This window comes from Sorex fumeus, unplaced genomic scaffold, assembly GCF_029834395.1.
Source record: "Sorex fumeus unplaced genomic scaffold, SorFum_2.1 ptg000063l, whole genome shotgun sequence".
NCBI lineage: Eukaryota > Metazoa > Chordata > Mammalia > Eulipotyphla > Soricidae > Sorex > Sorex fumeus.
The window spans coordinates 63,340,733-63,358,398 of NW_026606120.1; the positions used below are offsets into that span (position 1 = coordinate 63,340,733).

Below are 17,666 nucleotides of genomic sequence, written 5' to 3' on the forward strand. Positions count from 1 at the left end.
ACTGGTGCCGTATACTGACACAAGCATGATTTTTCTAAGATATAAATGTTGCATGTCATTTCTTTGTTTACAAATTCCCAATACCTCCAGACTGCACTGTAGCACTGTCCTCCATTGTTCATCAATTTGCTGGAGCAGGCCCAGTAACATCTCCATTGTAAGACTTGTTGTTACTGACTTTGGCATATCTAATATTTCATGGGGAGCTTGGCAGGCTTTGCTATGCAGGTGAGATACTCTCAGTAGCTTGCCGGGCTCTCCGAGAGGGGCGGAGGAATTGAACCCGGCTCCACCAGGCCTGCCACGCACAAGGCAAACACCCTACCACTGTGCTATCGCTCCATACTGCATGCAGGCTCATTTCCAAACTCCTAGGTTCCTTTGTACTAAAGCCTATTTACTAATCCAGAGCCCAAACCAATCAGCATGTGGTATTTCTGAATCTTCATGTGAGAGATTCAAGAGGGTGGTATACAGGGCGGGTTTTGGTTGACTGTATCTGGAAGGACTAGACATTGAATATTTATAGGAATAAATCATCTATAGAAAAACAATAGCTTAAGACAATATAGCTCCTTTGAAAAGTTCTTTAAGAGGATTAATGGTAAACAAAGTAGAAAATTCTGAAATTCTCTCACATACGTGTTTCTTTAGTTTGTGGGAGAAGACAAACACATATACTATCTACATATCTGTGTGGTCTCTTCTCTAAGTGTTGCTTGGTCTTTAAAAATGTTGAAATACCACTGATCCTAATCCAGCATAGTGATGGCCTGATTAAAATGTGGAAGAGCGTCAGTGACCAAATATTTAGGTTGGCACATTTTATTTTTAGTCTCATCAAAAGTTAGTTCTATCAAAGGCTACAGGTCAGTTTAGCTGAGTACATAACACATGAGGAAAATACGAAGCTATTATGTAAATGCTTATTTTGACAATGGGAATCCAGGGGATAAAACTATTTTGGTATGCAGCAATTTTTTGCTACATGACAGTGTTGACAATCTGCCAAATTGATGAGTCCCTGATGCTTAAGCCATAACTCAGCCACAACCACACCTTCCTGGAAGATGGGTTTGAAATGAGAAAACAAATGAGAGCAAAGTTCAGTACTGTGCTTTCCACAGTTGTGTATTTGTTCATAATTCTTAGTATGTCTAATTTCTCATGAACCATATTTGCTTTCACTCTGAAGTCATTTCCTCCTCCACGCTTTTGTTGGCAAATCTTAGCATGCTTCTATCTAAAAGGTTAGTAGAGCTAATTTCTGTCTTAAGCTAAAACAAATGGTCCCATTACCCACTGCAGAAATACCCGAGAAAACATGATAATGTCCTTATATGTTACAAAATAAGAAACTACTATATAAGAATATCTATAACATCCCAAATTTAACTTTTTATTATCTTGTATTTATTTCAATATGACATCTTTTAAAGGTCAGAAGACTCGGTAACAGGAAACATTCATTAATTAATTAATTTATTGATCTACTTATGTTGAATCACAGTGAGATACACAGTTACAAAATTATTTGTGATTTGGTTTCAGTAAAATAGCGTTCCAATACCCATCCCTTCACCATTGTACATTTCCCACCACCAATGTCCTTATTATTTTCAACAGATAATGTATTTTAGATATCAGTTAATGACATGCTAAAACCAATTGCATTTCCTTTTCTTCTCTGACTGGGAACTCAGAGATAAATGATATAATAAGTTTTAGGTAGTATATTTTCATAGTTTTTGGTTTGTTTATCTTTCCATCCCTATTATTTTATTTTGCTAGTGTTTTGTCAATTATTTTTCTTGCTTTCTTTCTCCCTTTATGTTTTGAACACTCTCTCTCTCTCTCTCTAGCATCACACTATTTTTCATTTTATAGTACTTATGCATATTTTGGGCTTATATTGAATGACTCAACTTGGAATATACATTATAAATAGTTAATAAAATATTGTTTGCCATTCACAAAACTTGAATAAACATGAAGTTCCCAGAAAGCTTATTTAGTCTCCTACTCCCATGTTTGTCAAAGTTCTAGTTTGTGAGACTTTCTTTGCCTTGTTATAGAAAGAAAAACTAAGGAATAAAGAGAAAAATTAAAAAGAAAAGGAAAAACAAACAAATTCAACACTCAAACTTTTTGCACATATTCCATGAATATGTGCAGTGCTTGCCTTAACCAATGTTCTACATTCATCAAATTGTAATTGTCAGATTCTGAAGCAAACATGGATCATCTTAGGATAGCTGTAAATCCAAATATAAGAGAGAAATCAAATCAAGACGAGGATAAGAAGAGTTTTATTACCACTGAGGTCTTTCGGAGACTCAGCCTGTCAGTCCTTGTTCTGAAATAAGCCTCATCAAATGATGAGTGACTCCCCTTCAGCTTCTCAGAAAGGTTCCTGTACAGGCGTTTGGCAGCATTGGGAGAGGACGGAGCACTATGTTTTTTTGATTGAGAAAGATGTAAATTCTGCATCTGTTGCGTCATTTTCACCCGGAAATTCCTAAGAGAAAGAAAACCTAATGTTGTATAATTTACATAATGTATTCATTGCCAAAGATTCTCCTCCATCTCCAATAAGCTTCTGGAATCCCAATAAAGTGACCTGAGAGATCATCAGATACAGCTTCTTTCATTTCTAGATGAGAATGCTACCTAGGGAAGGGATAGCAATTTGTTTATGACCTCAAACCTGATTGGTGGCAGGAGTAAAATTATAACCTCTAATTAACATGTAGACATATTCATTTACATATAAACATAATATGTATGTCATAAATCTCTACCTAAAATCCTTTGATCTCTATACCACTGTATGGAAGCACCTCAATTTTATAACCTATTGGGGTCTGCTCAGTTCTTGATTATATGTAATTGGAATCATTCCACTTACCTCCTTCTAGATGCTGCCCTCTGTTGGGTATATATGAGAGTGTGGTTACTCCCTGCAGATCCATCTTCTCCAGAGATGTAAAAATGAGCCTGTTGTGTGAGACTTGATGAACTACCTCAATGTTTGAGGGATTGAGGTGGGGGATTTAAGGAATTTGCATTCATTGGTCCATCCCTGTTTACCTGCTCACCCCAGAGTCCCAAAAGTATGTCTCTTCTTCAGAACATGTGCTCTGGGCATTCTTCAAGGAGTGCCACTCTTAAGTCTCTTACTAAAGAGATCAATAGATCTCTTAAGTAAGTGCTAACCAATGTCGTACCTGAAGACAGTTTCTTGGATATTGCCATGCCATTTCAAAAGTCATCTATCACTATGTTGGGTATTACTATTGAAATACTGATTTCACCAGATTAAGGCTATCTGGCATGGTAGGGTTCTTTCTGATTTAAGTTCAAACTCATGGTGACATTACTCTCTGCAAAAATACTCTTTCAGAGCATGTTGATATACCGATTTTTAAAATGTTCTTTATAGAGGGCCAATATATGAAACTACTATATGAGGATGTTCATAACACCCCGACCATTACTTTTTAGTTTTCCACTATGACATCTGATAAAGGCCAGAGTACTTAATAATAGAAAATATTCATTTCTCTAAACAAATTATACTTTCAGTTATTAGTTAATGGGCTTCTACAGCCATGCATATATAGTAGAGCAGAACTTCTTTTTACACCATGACCTCTTTTCAACTAGAAATGCAACTTGAGTGAGCACTGCCAGAAACATATCATATTAATTATATGTTTTATTTTAAATAAACATTTAGTCCTTGCAAGTTCCAAAATATTTCACTGTTCTCAATTTTTTTGGTGACCTCAGTTACATGACGCCAAATGGTGATGTGATTCACTGTTTAAGAAGTTAGGTATTAGATAAATACATACATGAATGAAATAACTGGTCAAGGCAATGATGTACAAAATGTCTCAGTGTCTGAAGCAGCCTCTGACAAACTCGGCTTAGGTCTCTCTAGAGCATGCTCCTGCCTTTGCATCATCTTTACTCTTTTCTAATGGAATTTTCCATTTATAATGCTGCCAGTGCTACTGAACTGTAACCTTCTAGTCATGTCCACTCCTTGAAATGTTGTAGACCAATAGAGCCCATGATATAATATCACTCAGAAACATTTTAATTGACAGACATCTACATAAGGTTGACTTTAATGATATCCCACTTCCAATGAGATAAAATCTAAATGTCTTATGCTCACATACAGGTGCTTATCTTTTTCAGTTTCATCTCTTCCTTTATCCCTACCTTTTGTGCTTCAGACTTCAGACTAGAATTTCCAAAATCATACAAATTCATTTCACGTAATACTGCTTTTTATATATTGGAATTCTATCTGTGGTTCATGACACAGGAAATGTTTGCTGAGCTCTAAAGTCTATGCTCAAGAGATCTCCTACAACTCCTGGCAAATTGAAGTATTTCTTTATTCAAAACTTAATATTTATGTCTATTATACAAATAATCTTACTGGGTTACAACTGTTTCCTTATCTTTTCCATCTAAACCATGCATCTTGAAAACAAGAGTTGCCAAGTATTACTTTTCATGTTGCTGGTTACTGTCACTGTAACTGTCCTCCCGTTGTTCATTGATTTGCTGGAGTGGACCCAGTAACATTGTGAGATTTTGTTACTGTGTTTGGCATATCGAATACTTCACGGGTAGCTTGCCAGGCTTTGCCATGCGAGCAAGATACTCTCGGTAGCTTGCTGGGCTCTCTGAGAGGGGTGGAGGAATCGAACTCAGGTCGGCCGTGTCAGTCGCGTGTAAGGCAAATGCTTTACCCGCTGTGCTATTGCTTTGCTGGTATATAACTAAAATGTGCATGTAAAAACATGCACCAGGTAAAAGAAACATAGTTGAGATTAGGATGTGAATTGCTATTAATCCATCTACTGACTATATGATTTGGGGAAAGTTACTTGACATGTCTGAATTTAATTTCTCTAATTTATGAAATGGGTATAATAATGTCTACATACTCTGGTGTGATAATTCAATGAGCTAATGCCTGCTAAGAGCTCGAAAGAAAGGAAGATTCAAGGTAACCATCAGTTTTTAATAGAGTATCCTCAAAAGATACTTTAGACTAAATGAATGCACATATTCTACAAATATGACATAGTAAGGAGCTACTAAGAAAGCTCATTTCCTTTCTTCTGCCTCATATTGGATTCTGTGTCTACAAGCTTCAAGTAACCCTGACTTACTTTCATTTTAACAAATGGAAATTCAGAAAAGCAAACCTAAAGCAAACTTCTAAAAAAAAAAACGAATGGAAATTCACCTTCATTACATTGCCCAATGTCTTTAGACCCTTTTTATGCCTTGTTTCCATTTTCCTTCAAGACCAAAAGACTCCCAAGTGTCTTCCAAGGTCATAGTCAGCATTACTCATGTCTCTTAGGCTCTACTCTGTCTTAGCTAAATAGGCACATTTATATTGGGGAGGAGGATTTAAAGCACCATCTGTAGGGTGAGTGTTTGCATTTTCAGAAACATTTAATGATCTTTAATTTACACAAAAGCAGAAATGGAAGAGTAGGTGATTTGGCACCTTTCCTTTTCATCTGAAAATCCTTTGCTTTTCATGCAATAACAGCTATTGCATTTCTTCTATTTCGTTTCCATCTCCCCAAACTTCCAGATTGACATGAAAGCTGGCTCACACGGGGATTGCCTTAACCTCTTTCTCTCTGCCTTCTGTCTCTAGCATTTTCCTGCAACATTAAATGCCCCAGTTCAAGCCATCTGTCTTGTCTACATGATTATCTTTCCCAAAATAACTACATTCTTTTGTATCTCCCACAGTGCCCAGGAGTCCAGCAAATAAATTCTTGTTGATTGATCAAATTCCAGTAACTTGCCCTCTAACTAATGACACCTACCCACATGGCCCCTTTTGTCTTTGCTCACCTCCCATCTGTTCCCTTCAGTCAAAGTAGGTGGACTTTCTCTTCTCTTTGATTCCCTTCTCATACTCTCCCAGCTGTCCCTCCCTCCCAGGCCATCCTCTAGTATGCTTCTGTTCTTCTAGATTTCACCTCTCATTATACTTTCTTTTTCATCCTCTATATTTAAATTTTCATCTGACGAGAAACCGTAAGAAACTCGACTTTCTGTGCTTTGTTTGTTCCTATAGACACATATGTCACTCACAGCTAAACTCTCAAATTTTTGCCTTTATGGAAAGGGACAAAGACTTAATATATAGTGTAGTTTTGGCTTTAGAATTCAGCGAAGAAAAATTTAAATCATAATTTTTGTTATCTATAGTCTCATGACTTTTTTAACTTTATTTAACCATGTATTTTATAACCAAATACTGGTTAAACTCCACAAGAAGAAAACATCCAACCCCATCCAAAAATGGGGCAATGAAATGAACAGAAACTTTCTCAAAGAAGAAATCCGAATGGCAAAAAAGCACATGAGAAAATGCTCTACATCATTAATCATCAGAGAGATGCAGATCAAAATCACAATGAGATACCATCTCACACCTCAGAGACTGGCCCACATTCAAAAGAACAAAAGCAACCAACGCTGGCATGGATGTGGCGAGAAAGGGACTCTCCTTCACTGTTGGTGGGAATGTCGACTGGTTCAGCCCTTCTGGACAACAGTATGGACGATTCTCAAAAAATTAGAAATTGAGCTCCCATTTGACCCAGCAATACCACTCCTGGGAATATATCCCAGAGAGGCAAAAAATTATAGTCGAAGTGACATCTGCACTTGTTTGTTCATTGCAGCACTCTTTACAATAGCCAGAAACTGGAAGAAACCTGAATGCCCAAGAACAGATGACTGGTTAAAGAAACTTTGGTACATCTACACAATGAAGTACTATGTAGCTGTTAGAAAAGATGAAGTCATGAAATTTACATACAAGTGGTACAATATGGAAAGTATCATGCTAAGCGAAATGAGTCAGAAAGAGAGGGATAGACATAGAAAGATTGCATTCATCTGGGGGATATAAAGTAACAAAGTATGAGATTAATACCCAAGAATAGCTGAGATCAGCACCAGGATGATAACTCCATAACTTAGAGGCCAGCCGGGTATCCTAGAGGAAAGGGCAGTTCAGATAGAGAAGGGAGCACCAAATAAAGGATGTTTGGAGGATCCTCCCAGGAGGGGAGATACATGTCGAAAGTAGACTATGGACTGAACATGTTTGCCACTCAATACCTCTTTTGCAGACCACAACACCCAAATGGAGAGAGAGAACACAGGGGATTGCCCTGCCACAGAGGCAGGGGGGGATGGGGGGATGGGGGTGGGAGGGATATTATCCATGGTGGTGAAAAACGGGCACTGGTGGAGTGATGGGTATCTGATCATTGTATAATTGAAACCCAAGAACAAAAAATTGTAAATCTACAACTGTAAAAAAAAAATAATAATAAAAAAATAAAATTTAAAAAAAAAAACATAGGCTCAGAGTCCATGGATGGTGCAGAACGGTGCTGGAACTTCTTCAGAGCCTCATCTTCAGGGCACTGTCAATGTAGACCTCTAGTGGTTCCCTGTAAGAGCCTACTCATAAGATTTTCCTTTATTTAACCTGACCTGAGCTCACCAAGTGCAAAGAACCTTTTCCTCTTGGCTATCTGTCAAAAGCAAACATTAGCTATTACTTAACATCACAGCTGCCTGAAGAAGTGGCTAAAAATGGGACCAATAAGTGTAAATTAGAAAAATTTAAAGAATGAGCTGTTCATAGAGGACTTTGAAAAACTCGGACATTTTTAGGAAGATCTAGGAGATCACATATATGTCCAAGATCTGGGACTTCCTCAGAAAATACCTGGGAAAGATCTAAGTTCTCATCTCTGTCTGATTTTGAGGCTTTGCAAGCAAGCACTGAAGACAAAGGCAGTGCTGTCAGCTGCCTCGTGATCTCCCCAACTTGCAAACAGAGAAACAGTGCAAAGAATAAGAGACTTATTGGTTCTGAGCACTTAAGGATATTTCTCTTCAATCATTAGATGATGACTTGCTACTAACAAAATGGTGGTCATGTACGACAAAACAAACTGAAAAAAAATTAACAAAAATCACACAAACAAAAAACCCCAAAACAGCCAGACTTGACTTGATGGATTAAGATCTGAAAAATCACTAAACACTATACACTGAGGAGAGAATCTGATTTCCAAAGTTGGCACATTATATTATTCAAAATTCCGGGATTTCAGCAAAACCCATGAGACTTACAGATATACAAAATAGTATGCTTTATGTACAACTATAACACTGTCCTTAAAGAAGCCCATATGTTTGGCTTAGATATCTTAAGTCTGATATTTTAATTTTTTCAAAGAACTGGAGGAAATGTTCTCCCAAATGATAAAATTATAAAAATGATGTTTCACCAAGAGATTATCAATTAAAATGTAGAAAATATATAAATATATCCAAACCAAAAAAATTCGGGTCTTGAAAGTTACAAGGACCAGAATAAAAAATTCACTAGAAGATATACATATAAGATTGATCAGGAAGAATAAACAGTCAACAAATTTGAACATAGGTCAATTTATCACTCAAACTGAAGAGCAAAAAATGAATAAAAATGAACAAAAGGTCAGACATCCATTGAATGTCATCAAATATTCAGACATAGTAGTAGAAATGCCAGAGAATAGAGAAGGGGGAGAAAAAATATTTGAAGAAATATTGATGTTTCAAAAGTGCAAATTTTGTGGAAAATGTTTATCATCATTTCCAAGAAAATAAATACCCTGTAGACTAAATTCAAAGAGATCCATACATAAATACAACATAATCACTGTAAAAATATAACAAAGAGAAAAATCTCAAATACATAAGAGAGGAAAGATACTGTAAATATTCTATAGTCCATCTTATGTCTGTCATCTTTTCTCCTTTCTATTTAAAACACAAATAAAAATTAAATTATAAATACACTTCATTTAATGGCATTAAAAAGACAAAACTAAATTTTTTTTAAAAAAAAGCATGGAAATTTATTTACTTATGCTCGGTTACTCTGTGTGAATGTGGTAATGTGATTCTTGATGGTATTACATAATTCCCACAGCACCCATAAGAGCTTCTTGGAAATTACAGTAACAAGCGCTTTAGCTCTCTGTACCTTGAAGATAAGATTGAGCTAGAAAAAAAGACTCAAATGTTGAATAAAATATATGAATGGCAAAATAGACTCCTGACAGGGAAGCCACAATTCTTGTGCTATGTTTGAGATACTACATTCCAGAGAGCATTCTTTATTCACCAATTTCACTGACAAGCTCTACAGACAGATCTATAGTTACATTAATTCCATTCTTCAACCTCAAGATAATCATAGTGTTTTTCACTACTTCAAGAAATAAAAGAGGACACTAGGAAGTGGAGACACATCCCCTGCTCATGGATAGGGAGAATTAGCATTATCAAAATGGAAATACTGCCCAAAGCACTATACAAATTTAATGCGGTCCCTATCAGGATACCCATGACATTTTTCAAAGAAATAGACAAAACACTCTTGAAATTTATATGGAACAATAAACCCCCACGAATAGCTGAAGCAATCCTTGGGAAAAAGAAGATAGGTGGTATCAACCTCCCCAACTTCAAACTGTACTATAAAGCAGTAGTAATTAAGACAGCATGGTACTGAGCTAGAAACAGACCTGCAGACCAATGGAACAGAGTTGAATATTCTGTCACAAACCCCCAAATATATGACCACTTAATTTTTGACAAAGATTAAGAAATGTGACAAAGAAACAAGAAATGTGAAGTGGAACAAGGAAAGCCTCTTCAACAAGTGGTGCTGGGAAAACTGGAAAACCTGCTAAAAAAAGAACTCTGACCTCTGTCTAATGCCAGGCACAAAAGTCAGATCAAAGTGGATTAAAGACTTCAATATCAGACACGAATCTGTAAGGTACATAGAGGAAAATGTAGGCAGAACTCTCCATGACATTGAAGCTTAAAGAAGCTAGCATCTTTAAGGATGAAACAGCACTGACCATACAAGTGAAAGCAAACATAAACAAATGGGACTACATCAAACTAAGAAGCTTCTGCACTTCAAAAGAAACAGTGACCAAAATACAGAAAGAGCCCACAGAATGGGAAGAAAATTTACCCAATACTCATCTGATAAGGGATTAATATCCAGGATATACAAGACACTAGTAGAATTACACAAGAAAAAACCCTCCGACCCCATCAAAAAATGGGGAGAAGAAATGAACAAAAATTTCCTCAAAAAAGAAATACAAATGACCAAAAGGCACATGAAAAAATGCTTCACATTGCTAGCCAGAAGGAAGATGCAAATCAAAACTATCACTATCACTATCACTATCACCCCGTTGTTCTTCAATTCGCTTGAGCGGGCCCAGTAACGTCTCCATTCATCCCTGTCATGTGCAAGTGTAGCCCGATGACATACTGGGGGCTCCTTCAGGGTCAGGGGAATGAGAACCATTCATTGTTACTGTTTTTGACATATTGAATATGCCACGAGCAGCTTGTCAGGCTCTGCTCTGCAGGCGGGATACTCTTGGTAGCTTGCTGGGCTCTCCGAGAGAGATGGAGTCTCCTGCCCCCATGCCTAGCTGTCCTCACTGGGGCCCCTTGGAGGAGGGTGGGTTGAGTTTCCCTCCCATGGCTCTCCAGGACGGCCATGGTTCCAGAGGCAAAAGGACTTAATCCAGAGCTCGGCAGCTTGCAGCAGAAAAGTGAATGGACCACGCGTTAAACTACAGTGCCATGCCTCCCTGGGAGGGAAAGGGTATTGCTCCCTTCCGCCTTTATCCCCCCTGGCAGCAAGGTGGCCATTGCCTCAGAGCTTATTGGAAAGCCAGGTATGAGTCAGCAGTGATGGGGCAACTGTAGTCTCATGGGAAATGAGATGGTACTGGTTCATCCTTCACACCCTACCAAAGTCATGAGTTGCCCGCCATGAGTGACTCTCTGGCATGGCCATGGTTCCAGAGGCAAAAGGACTTAGTCCAGAGCCTAGCAGCTTGTGGCAGAAAAGTGAATGGACCATGCGTTAAACTCTGGTGCCATGCCCCCCTGGGTGGTAAAGGGTGCTACTTCGCCCCCCCGCCCCCCACCACCCCGGCAGCAAGGTGGCCGCTGCCTCAGAGCTTATAGGAAAGCCAGGTATGAGCCAGCGGTGATGGGGCAACTGCAGTCTCATGTGAAGGGGGCGGTACTGGCTCGTCCTTCACACCCTACCAAGGTCACGAGTTGCCCCCCATGAGCAGCTCTCTGGCACAGCCATAACACCAGACGTACAGAAACCAATCTCGTAATTTTCTGGCTCTTTGCAGAAACCCAAAATCCCACACGACATTATATGATACTCATAACCAGCTATAGAAAACAAAGTATTTCACAATGCCTTTTCAGCAATTCTGATTGTTGGGGGGGGGGAATTCTAAACAATAATAGTACATCTTTTGTCGAAATAATGAATGTAATCAATGTAGAGAAGAGTTCAGTGTAAATCATCTGCTTCACAGGCATTGGGAGGGGTGGGAGGGGGTTATATTGGGGTTCTTGGTGGTGAAAAATGAGTACTGGTGAAGGGAGAGGTGTTTGATGATTGTATGACTGAGACTTCAACCTGAAAGCTTAGTAACTTTTCCCACAGTGATTCAATAAACAAATATAAGAAGAAAAATAAGTAAATAAATAAAACTATGGAAAAAAAAGAAATACACCCCAGAAATGGGCTGGAGTGATAGCACAGTGGATAGGGTGTTTGCCTTGCACACAGCCAACATGGCTGACCTGAGTTCGATTCCTCCACCCCTCTTGGAGAGCCCAGCAAGCTACTGAGAGTATCTCACCCACACAGCAAAGCCTGGCAAGCTACCCATGATGTATTCGATATGCCAAACACAGTAACAAGTCTCTCAATTTATTGTGAGATATTACTGTTGTCTGCTCGAGCAAATCGATGAACAACGGGAGGACAGTGCTACAGTGCTACCCCAGAAATAGCCAAAACAAATATGATCAACTGACTCTTAACAAAGTGTCAAGGTAAATCATTTAGGGACAAGAATATATTTTTTCCAACAAAGAAAGTTGGAACAACGGGTGTACATATGGGAAAAAAATTAAGAATCTCATCTCCTATTTCATTTAGCTATAAAAATTAACTTGAAATTATAAATTCAATTGCAAAAGCTAAAACTGAAATTTCTGAAACAAAACACAGGTGAAAATCTTTGCAAACTTTAATACAACTTCTAAAATGTTGTATAAATTAAATTGATAAATTAGACTTTCTCAACATTTGAAGTGTCTACTAATGGACACAGTATAGTTTGACTTTATTACACTTCTGAAAGACCTCTAAATACACCTGAGTCCAATTTCTAATGAAAAAAGTGGCAGTTTTCTGGATAATCTAAGTCCAAAATAGCAAGAGTCACCTGTGAGGAGTAAAGTCTGAAATTTATTTCAAAACCAACTGTTCCCTAAGGTCTAGCCAGCTTCTCAACATGAACCTTGGCTGCCATATTACCAAGTCTGCTAACTAACCACCAAGGTGTTTTGGGTGAAGAATGGATCCTGGCCAAGCCTCCATCCTGCTTGTGGTGACAGCTGATGCAACTGCTTTGACTCAGCCAGACCCACAAAGGCTGAGGGTCTGGGTACCACTGTTTGGAAATAAGAAAACTGGACCAATGAGAGGAGCCTGCAAGAGCCAGCCCATGATTTCCTCTATTCATCCCTGGAGAATTGCTCTGAAGGCTTCCTGGAAATGATCACATACAAACAAACAACCAGATGTGGTTTTTTTTGGTGAAACCTGGGTTAGTTCACTGACAAACCACTTTTATTTGTTTTCCTTACTTCTTTGACTATCTTCCCTTTTTCTTCATCCTTGAAACCCTGGGGCTATATGTCTCAATACTCAATAGCACACTAGCAATGAACTTTGCCTTCACAGTGAAGACAAAATGTAATAACAAACCTATGAAAAAGTCAGGACTATTATTAAATTCTCATTTTATAAGCAAGGACATTGAGCATGAGAGAAGTAGGTAATTTGTCCAAGATATTATAGCTTAATAATGGAGGAGGCAGGATTTGAGCTGTGCCTCCAAGGTGTTCTTAACAACTCTGTTATTCTATCCAAGAAACTTTGATCTGCCTGCTGTCAGTTTCTTCTTCCTAGACTCTAATTCTGAAGACAAGAGTCCTTGCCCTCATGAGGAGTTCTGGCATGACAATAGTTTCCACTTCATCAGGAAATGTTTACGGGAATTTCTCATATTTGTGCTGTGAAAATAGATCTGAGTCAGTCTGGGAAATGGACAGTTGTAAGATAAAATATTTAGAAACAAACTCTAACCATGCTTGACAACTGCGTAGACAGATACATTAAGCTCGACAACCGGGTAGACAAATACACTCAATCTGTCTGGGACAAGATTACTTTCCAGGCTGTGACATGATCTTGGAATCTTCAGATTTCAACTTGACTAAAACTAGACAGAAAAGAAAGTGTGACCCCCCCTTCCTATTCCCTACTTTCTGTTAATACGACAGGTATGTCCATGATTGCTGACGGTGGGTGGCCAACTCTGTTATATTGATGATAGATACCTAACAGGATGGGAGTAACCTGTCTAGTGTTGGAGCACTCAGTTATTCAATACATTCTGAAAAGTCAGCTGTGTCTCCACATGAAGACAATGACTGATGTTTGAAGGCTAAAGATTAAGTTTGTGAGGAAGAAAACAGAAAGACACTACTGATACTAGGGTTCAGTAAGCCCATACAGGTGATCAACTATGTGACCACTATAATGTACACGACCTTGGAAACTCCAGAGGGGTCGGAAGGATAAGATTCCTCACATTGAGCTGTCTTGGTTTGCGTAGGACTAAGAGAGATCCTGAGATGGAGGACCCTCCGTGCAAAGTTGGGAAAGTACTGGATAAATTGAAACAAGTTTGTCAGATAATTAAACCCCAATGTATTCATAGGCTAAGTTATGCAAGGCAATAAATAAGAAAGAATGTGGTATGTAAAATTATAGAATAATTAAAGTACTTTGTCTGTGATCCTGGAAGATAATAATATAGGATACATGAAGCCCTGAGTTCAAGTCCCCACACTGCTACCAAACAAAGTAAGAATGATGTGTTTATCTGTATAATACACTGAGTCCCATCGTGGCCCTTTGAAGTAAGAACCATTATTATTAGTTTCACCTAGTGAAAAATGGACATACCTCTGAGGGGAAGGTCTACAATTTAATGCCGAAGAGATTTTAACTTTTAAAATACTGCTCTCAATTGCAAAGAAGTGATGCAGTGTCAACTTTGGGGGTGTCAGAAGGAGATCAAGGGAGTAGATTAGAGACATGGGTTATAGGAGGTGATACCTAAGCAGATCACTGACAGGAAGGGTAAAAGGGACATATCATGCCTAATAGCTAACGTTGGGACATGGAAATGTGAAATGCCAGTGTTGCTGAGTGCAGACAGAAGGTCGGGAAGCTTTCCTGAGAGTCACCTGTTCTCTTAAACTCACAATGATGCATTTCATTTCTGTAAGACCTGGAAAAGAAGCATGGCAAGATAGCAACAAGGGACTTGAAAGATGCACAGGACAAGAAGCATAAGTTTTAACCTACTCACAACCGTAAAACACTAGAGAAATTTAAGGGACAACTGAGGTTTGCATTGTTAGAGCAATGTTCTGATAGTAGCCAGAAGGTGTTTTGAAGAGGATTAGGAGGTGGTGAAACCAAGTGAGAGGAGACAACAACTTTGATAATTATGGAACATTTTTGTGAGAGATCGGGCGCGTTCAGGGTGGTATGGCCGTAGACAGCGGGTAGGGCGTTCGCCTTACAAGCGGCCAACATGGCCGACCCGAGTTCGATTCCTCCGCCCCTCTCGGAGAGCCCGGCAAGCTACCGAGAGTATTCGATATGCCAGACACAGTAACAACAAAGTCTCCAATGGAGACGTTACTGGGCCCGCTCGAGCAAATCGACGATCAACGGGAGGGCCTTTGTCTTTTGTCTTTTGTGAGAGCTGATGACTTCAGGTACAGCATTTGGCCCTGGGAAGGGAGAGGACTGGGGAAGATGAAAAAGATACAGAAAATAAAATAGAGCAAAAACTGGCTAATGATTGGTGGGAGGAGTTAAAGGATTCAGAAGCCCCAGAATAACTTCTCTGAGCCTTTTCTTGGTTGACTATGTATAAAAGGTTCCTAGGATAATTAAGAGAAAAATGTAGAAAAAGGACACAGGTGGAAGGGTGGACAGGGAACTACAGTGAGTCCAGCTTTCCACCTAGTTATTCCCAAGGGCCTAGAGTAAATCTAGATGGGAGCATCCAATCTGAATTTCCCGTATACAAAGAGGAAAATAGTTTATAGTCAAGCTACATAATTTTACAATCAGGAGTGCGCTACTGATCATAATGCAAATCTTGAAAATAGGTACAATATAAATAGAAAGTAGAACTAATGTTAACACATCTTTTGGCTTCCTAATGGAGGTAGAAACCATTTAGTTCATTTATAAAATGAGTGGGCTGGAGCGATAGCACAGCAGTAGGGCATTTACCTTGTGCGTGGCCGGCCCTGGCTGAGCCGGGTTCGATTCCTCTGCCCCTCTCGGAGAGCCCGGCAAGCTACCGAGAGTATCTTGCCCGCCATGGCAGAGCCTGGCAAGCTACCCGTGACGTATTCAATATGCCAAACACAGTAACAACAAGTCTCAAAATGTGACGTTACTGGGTCTGCTCGAGCAAATTGAACAATGGGAGGACAGTGACAGTATAAAATGATTGGCTTAACTTATTACTACCTCTCAAGAAAATCTGTTTTTATTTTTTGAGGATTGGATCAGCATGACATAGAGACAGTAGTGGAGAGTCATGTGGCCTTTGGTGGCAGTGGTGTGTGATGGTTTTGTACACCAGTATTATAAACTTTAATACTATTGTAACCGTATTACTTAAACTATAATTCAAATTTTAATTAAAATAAATAAAAATGTAAAATGAAAAAAGAATGTATTTTATAAAAGACAGCAGTAATTTGCTGAATTCCTGGTGAGAAAACTTGAGGTAATTTAATCCTATAGATGGAAGTATTTATTTTTTTCCGAATGAGCTGTCTGAAACTCAAGTCTTAGTCCATCTGCAGACGAATTCTATGTGTATAGGGTAATTGGAATAACTGAAAGTCGCTATGAGCTCTATACATGAATTCCATTCCAATTTAAATTAACTCCCTGAAAATATTTGGATATGTGCTTCAAAACCTTTAAGATCTTCAGTGTCTTGGCATTAAAAATGTGGAAAAAAAAGTCACGACTAATCACTATTGAAGAAAAGTATTCATAGGACCATTTACTTTAATTTTAGGGTTCTGAGGGTGTTGGGCCACATCCAGAGGTGCTCCGGTGCTATTCCTGGCTCTGAGCTCAGGAATGATCCCTGGTGGTGCTGGAGGAGTGTGGTGCCGGGAGTCTGACAAAGGTTAGTTGTACGCAAATGTTTTGCCCTTGTACAATCTTTCTGGCCCAAATTGAGATTCTTAAAGGCTATTTTATACCTGTTTCTTCTAATACCCTTAGGGTCTCGAGTGCTCAGTGTTGCTTAGATGGGGGAAGGATTTTGAACATTCCTCTTTTCCATTTAAGCTGCTATCTGTGAATTTCTGGTGCATGATCTCTGGATTAAAGTAAATAAACATGCTGCATTATTTTCTATAGCCAGTAAACAAGCTGAATGCCTGAAAACAGACAACTGGATAAAGAAACTATGGTACATCTATACAATGGAGTACTACGCAACTATTAGGGAAAATGAAGTAATGAAATTTCCTTATGAATGGACATGGAGAATATCAAGCTGAATGAAATGATTTAGAAGAAGAGAACAGATAAGAAATGACTGCACTCATCTGTGGGATATTAAAAAAAAGTATGAGACTAATACCCAAGGCCAGGAAAAACAGGGGCCAGGAGGATTGGTCCACAGTTGAAAGTTTGCCACAAGTGTGTGTGTGTGTGGGATAGAGGGCAGTTAGGATAGAGAAGGGACCAGTGTGACAATAGTAGGTAGAAAAGATCACTCTGAATAAGAAGCTCAAGAGTATTGAGAGTACATAAAGGGATATACATGACAACCTTTCAGTATCTGTATTGTAAACCATAATGCCTAAAATGAGAGAGAGACAGAGAGAGAGAAAGAGAGAGAGAGTGCCCCCACCATAGAGGGAGACAGGGATGGGGGGTCGGGTTGGAGAGATACTGGAGACATTGATGGTGGAAGATGTACACTGGTGAAAGGACAGGTGTTGGAACATTATATGACTGAAACCCAAATGTGAACAACTTTTTAACCACAGTGTCTCTCACTGTGGTTGAATTTAAAAAAAGCAGTAAATGAACAATGATACTAATTATGTACTGCACCTCTCAACAAGGAAGCTCAAAGTAGGCTCTCCTGAAAGCATCAACTGAGCTTACCATATCTTCTTTGAAACAGTCAGGAATGGTAAGAATGGAGGAATAGAGTTCCAAGAAGAGCAAGGGAATTTCCCAGACACACATGCCTTCTAGAACATAGTAGAAGTTCCCTATGATCCTTTTTGGATTACCATCATTTGCATAAAAAAGCCAGGTCACA

At 38.8% G+C, this 17,666-nt stretch overlaps 1 protein-coding gene across 1 annotated transcript in view; it reads right to left on the reverse strand.

Moving 5' to 3' along the window:
* The window catches only part of ANKFN1 (ankyrin repeat and fibronectin type III domain containing 1), a 291,487-nt gene that overhangs the window by 170,535 nt on the left and 103,286 nt on the right, over positions 1 to 17,666 (reverse strand). Inside the window, exon 3 of the mRNA XM_056127289.1 lies at positions 2,317 to 2,518. Within this exon, the coding sequence (XP_055983264.1) occupies positions 2,317 to 2,502 (186 nt within the window). The 5' untranslated portion in view covers positions 2,503 to 2,518. The remainder of the gene's footprint in view (positions 1 to 2,316; positions 2,519 to 17,666) is intronic.